This window comes from Limulus polyphemus, unplaced genomic scaffold (assembly GCF_000517525.1).
Source record: "Limulus polyphemus unplaced genomic scaffold, Limulus_polyphemus-2.1.2 Scaffold13109, whole genome shotgun sequence".
NCBI lineage: Eukaryota > Metazoa > Arthropoda > Merostomata > Xiphosura > Limulidae > Limulus > Limulus polyphemus.
In genome coordinates this window covers 1-6202 of record NW_013678719.1, presented here as the reverse complement: position 1 = coordinate 6202, position 6202 = coordinate 1, and the positions used below count along the sequence as shown (strand labels likewise).

The following is a 6202-nucleotide window of genomic DNA, read 5'->3' as shown; positions in this document are numbered from 1 at the left end:
CATCTCTTGAATGGTCCTTGGTCTATAGGGTAACTTATCCCTTCATCTCTTGAATGGTCCTTGGTCTATAGGGTAACTTATCCCTTCATCTCTTGAATGGTCCTTGGTCTATAGGGTAACTTATCCCTTCATCTCTTGAGTAGTCCTTGGGCTATAGGGTAACTTATCCCTTCATCTCTTGAATGGTCCTTGGTCTATAGGGTAACTTATCCCTTCATCTCTTGAGTGGTTCTTGGTCTATAGGGTAACTTATCCCTTCATCTCTTGAGTGGTTCTTGGTCTATAGGGTAACTTACTTTATACTTTTTGAATTGATGGAGAAAATACTTAAATTTTATTATTAGCTTCTTTTACAACGTATAAATGGTGCAATGTGTTTATGAAAAAATGTTAACACCCTAAGGCAGGGGTTCTCGAACTGGGGGTTAAAAGACAGTGCCATTGGAGAGGGTCGGAGCAAGTACACAAGACTATTAAAGTTATCATGATCTATATATTTATTTGGGGGGCTGGTCAGGATACCGAGTGTCCTGATGGGCCTTGTGCTGAGAAAGTTTGGGAATCCCTGATATAGGGGTTTTCATAAGGTATAAGTATTGGAAATTATCAGTGAAAATTATGATAACATAGGGGTCGCTCTTAACGTTTAATATATTCATCAAGTCACTTATAACAAATCTGATAAATCATTCACACTGCACTCGTGAAATCTGTTTAAGCTACTCGCACTTAATTACGTCATTAGCTGCATGTTTCGTGCATATAAGAACGTCCATTATTATTTCACACTATCAACATTAAATGTTAACTGTGGAGACCTCTATTAGTGAGACGAGGCCTATCTAGGGCAGTGCGATCCACCATACATACCTTGGCCAAAATAGACCAAAGAAGGCTCTGTTAGGCCTAGTGCCAAACTGCGATAACCCCCTTTCCCAGTTTAGCTGTCTGGTTGCCATGGGTACTTCTACACGTCATACACATAATCTTGTCATGAACTGGGTGACCGATTTTATGTCTATTGAGCAGACATCTGCGTATCTTTTCACTTGATACAGCACTGGTGAATTCAGTCTCTGTGCGCATGTGTTTAATATGTGTCAGAACACTGCACTTTGTAAACGGGTTGGGATCGAAAAAGTGCAGTATGTTTTATTTCAGATAGTCTGTAATGTGTCTGATAAAAAAAACCCATAATAACATAGAATCATTTTAACACGTGTTAAAATTTAAAAAAAGAATGTTTGAAAGGAACTGTAGCATAATATACACAGAAATTACAAGATTATTAAACATATCTTGTTGAATTAAAGTATCAACAGTCTTTGATGACATCATATTGAATCTACTCGTGTTCTTAGAGTAAAAACAATCTAATCATGTTCCTTAACTAACAAACAATCTAATCATGTTCCTTGACTAACAAACAATCTAGTCATGTTCCTTGACTAACAAACAATCTAATCATGTTCCTTAACTAACAAACAATCTAATCATGTTCCTTGTTAGATTGTTTGTTAGTCAAGGAACATGATTAGATTGTTTGTTAGTTTGTTTGTTAGTCAAGGAACATGATCTAATCATGTTCCTTGATAACAAACAATCTAATCATGTTTTAGATTGTTTGTTAGTCAAGGAACATGATTAGATTGTTTGTTAGTCAAGGTCAGGTTCCTTAACTAACAAACAATCTAATCATGTTCCTTGACACTATCTTCTATCTCACCGTTAAATCAATTGCTGAGTTTCTTCCCTAATTTGACGTGTTTTTAACAATATATATTGGAAAGTTACACTATTTAACAATAGGTGGCGCGGCTATTGTTATAAACTTCCTAAAGATTACACTCCATCTAACTATGAATACCATTATATGAAACAACATCTATCAAAGTATTTTAAATATTACGGGCTCTTTATTAGCGTACAAATATTTATTTCATGAAAATACATAGTCATCAAACGTAAACAACTTACTACAATTAGTGTCTAAAAAAAACAATATATTTACTAACAGCAAAACTTCAAGATAATTACACAAACAAAGATCTGTGTGTTTTTTTAATTTAGCGCAAAGCCATCGAGCCCTTGAGCCTTTCCTAATTATTAACCGATAGAATAGAGGGAAGGCAACTAGTCCACACCATCCACCGCCAACTTGAGCTACTCTTTACCAAGGAAACGTGGGATTAACTGTCCCATTACAATACTCCACGCCTGAAAGGGTGAGCATGTTCGGTGACGGGATTGGAACTCGCAGATTGGAGTTGAGCGCCCTAATCACTATGCCCAACAGAGACCTAAACCGTAATATTAGTACCCCAGAATATCAATAATGTAACGCATTTGAAGCTGAAGATTTTGACCAGTCTCCTAGATTACCTTAATTATCTAATTGGTTAATAGATGGCGCTTCATTATATTATATTAATTCATATGCCGTTGAAGCTTCAAAGCAGGCGTACAGTAATGTGTACATTTGAATAGAAATGCGTAGATGAATAATAGTATTTCAGGAGAAAATGCAACGTGTTTGTAAATTGACAAACTTCTTGATATATTTAAAACTAAAGTTCTTGTTTTATAAAATTTCGGAAAGATAATTATAATTATTTTACATGTTTACGTAATATGACACCAGGGGTCGTACAGCATTATTTCCAGAACCAACACTGCTTGTTGTATTTTGTTTTTTGTGCCAAAGTCCTGTTGTCTTAAAGTCTGGTTTCCTTCATTTGATGGATAACGGTTTTAAATGTCTTGTTCATAAAGGTACTATCTAGAACAATGGTTCTGTAAACAATAAAATATAGGGAAAGGCATATAATTTAAAAGTTAAATAACTATGAATGTATGTATGTTTAAACACTAAAGGATAGCGCGCTACCAAAAATAAAAATATTTTTTTCTACCTCATAATCAGCGGAAGAAATGTGCTAAATACAACCGCAAAAAGATAATTTTTCTAAAATATTTGTATAAGATATTAAAATGAATATTATTTTTGTGTGATAAACGTAACGAACAAGTAGAATTCGGTTGATAAAAAGACTTTTTCCGTGGGCAACCAGTATCATCTTTATGGTTCTAAAAACAAAAAAAAAAAACTTTACATGCAGCTATAAAATGTCACAAGATGGCGCTAATAGCATAACACACCTGGTGACAAAAATTCAGATGGCGAAATTGATCATTTTTGTGTAAAATACATGGGAAATCTTAGTTGTAATTAGTGTAATAAATTTCTAACATCAACTGTCTCTTTGTTTAGAGTTCTTGTGTAACGAACTCTCCAACCAGGGGCGTCGTGCCCATAGGTCACGAGTGAACTAGTCACTTCCCCTAAGTTGCTTTCCACACATTATTTTAATAATCCCAAGTCCATGTATAAACATTTGATTAAAGTTTAAGATAATTGTTTGTATTAGAAACCAATAAGCTAATCAAAGTAACAGCGAAAATTTTATAATAGGAAAAGGCACACACTGATTATTGTTATTAAACCAACATTGATAACAAAAGTACTGTGTGTTATGACTGTGCCCCCCACTCCAAAAAAAAAAAAATAGTTGCATGAAGCTCCTGCTAACCCACAAAATTCTGGACTCATGAATAATTTGATGCAATGGCCTTGGTTGAGCATGATCCAGTGTTTAACGTATCGGGCTGTGGATCCAAGGTTCGGTTATTCGGGCTCCTTTACTGCAAAAAAATAAAAATAATAATGTCCTGTCCTACTATTTGATTTAGCCACGAGTTGGCGGTGGGTGGTATTGACTAGCTTCCTTACCTCTGGTCTATCACTTGAAAATTAGAGGTGGTAAGCACAGATAGTTCTCGAGTAGCTTTGTGTGCAATTACAAACAAACCACTGGACCCATACGGATCCTAACCATAAATTTAGGGTTAACGTCAAACAGACCAAAGGACCCATACGGATACTAACCGTAAGTTTAGGGTTAACGTCAAACAAACCACTGGACCCATACGGATCCTAACCATAAGTTTAGGGTTAACGTCAAACAAACCACTGGACCCATACGGATCCTAACCATAAATTTATGGTTAACGTCAAACAAACCAAAGGACCCATACGGATCCTAACCATAAATTTAGGGTTAACGTCAAACAGACCAAAGGACCCATACGGATCCTAACCATAAATTTAGGGTTAACGTCAAACAAACCAAAGGACCCATACGGATCCTAACCGTAAGTTTAGGGTTAATGTTGATAACATAATGTGGTTGACGTCAAACAAACTAAAGTATAATAATACAGCATCTCGTTGTTGAGAAAATAATCAAGACAAAAAATCACAAACCTTAATTCTGTAACATTCTACTAGGAAGAGCTAGACCAATAAATTTTTGGTTTGGTTGTTGTTAAGCGCAAAGCCACAAAGGGCTGATACGGTTTTGAATTTCGCGCAAAGCTTCTCATGGGCTATCTGCCCTAGCCGTCCCTAATTTAGCAGTGACGTACTAGAGGGATGTCAGCTAGACATCACCATTCACTGTCAACTCTTGGGCTACTCTTTTACCAACGAATAGTGGGATTGACCAGGCAGGGGGCTATCTGTGCTCTGCCCACCACGAGTATAGAAACCCAATTTATAGAATCATAAATTTGAGACTTACCAATGAGCTATTGAGGATGGCAATAGTTTTTTGTTTTTTTTTTGCATTGTCTTTCTACTGAATTTATCTTTTGTATAGAGATGATTTTAACGTATACTCTGTGTCATTTGTGGACAAGATTTTACTAACTGGATTATGTACTTTTAATCTTTCCTTAGGAGTGGTTCTCGAAACAACAGTTGGTGATTATGGTTCTGTTCGTCAACATCAGCCTAGCCATCATGTTCTTCAAGCTTCTGACATAATCACGCCCAGTAAAAATGCTTTGGAATCTAACACTTCTGAAACCTGGGTGTTGCCGAGAGGACACGATCAGCCCAGAACAGGAAGCAACATTTTGAAAAGTCCAACAAGATAACACGCTCTTTTACGTTTCTTTAATTATTTGCACTTTGGAGCTTCGCCACGCCCTGGAATCTAACACTTCTGAAACCTGGGTGTTGCCAAGGGAACACGATCAGTCCAGAACAGGAAGTAACATTTTGTTTTGAACAGTCCAGCAAGATAACACGCTCTTTTACGGTTTTTTTTTTTATCCTTCGCACTTTGGAGCTTCGTTACCGAGATTCGTGCATGATAAGCAAAACTACTGAAAGAAACTGAAACCTATACCGAATGTTCAGTTGAGACATGAAATAAAGTCATGTACTACCTCAAGCAACTTTATACGTCACATATGTTGTTTTACAGCACGTAGTAAACAATCCCGCTTATGTTAGGCCATTGTATTTAGATCATATAAGTGATATAAAGTCGATTATAAAAAAAAAGAAAAGAAAAAAAGAAAATGACAAGGTTTTTAAAAGTTGTCATTGAGTAAAATAAAAAGTGTAATCATATAATGTTAAATCAAGTATACATTTTAGACAAAACATGCTAGAACGGTTCCTTATGCTTTTAAGCACAAAGCTACATAGATGGCTGTCTATGCTGTGCCTACCACAGGTATCGAAACCCAAATTCTAGCGTCCAGAAACTTTCCGCTGAACCACCAGAGTCACACAAAACGGTGTCTTGGTGAAAATGTTTTTTATATAAATATTTTGTTTTTAAGTTTCTTTTAAACGTGATGTGAAACTCGTTTGAAGTTTAATCAAGAAGGAATCCTCAACAGCCACGGTACTAGAAATTAGTTTAGGCAGGATTTGAGTAAATTTTTTTGTCCTTTTAATTAGCTATATTTTTGTGTACCAAGCATGGATCGCCCGTATACCAGACTCGATTATATTACCCATCAGGATCTCTACTAGCCTATCCTCAAATTGAAACTCTTTTAGGCAGGATTAGAGAAAATTAATCTATAATACCTTTGGTGTGGTCAAATACATCGATCGAAAGGGTTTGACCTCCTGAGTCCAAAACTGTAATTGGATATATGAGCTATGAGCTAAACGTTTGTACTTGATAAACTCGGAGCCATTCTATGAGCCGCGGCCAAAAAAACATCAGGTGTTTGGTAAGAACATTGTAGAGGGGATATTTCTTGCAGTGTAATGACTAAAACTTCTTTTATGTATACTTGTATATTCCCCTCAGTTTGCTGCAGGTTCTGAGTTAAAGTA

The 6202-nt window shown here is 36.1% G+C and overlaps 1 protein-coding gene across 1 annotated transcript in view; it reads left to right on the top strand.

Annotated features, from left to right (window-relative positions):
- The window catches only part of LOC111084053, a gene marked incomplete at its 5' end in the record, with an annotated part of 8251 nt that extends 2712 nt beyond the window's left edge, over positions 1–5539 (top strand). Inside the window, one exon of the mRNA XM_022380833.1 lies at positions 4799–5539. Within this exon, the coding sequence (XP_022236541.1) occupies positions 4799–4885 (87 nt within the window). The remainder of the gene's footprint in view (positions 1–4798) is intronic.
- Between the last annotated feature and the right edge of the window lie 663 nt (positions 5540–6202).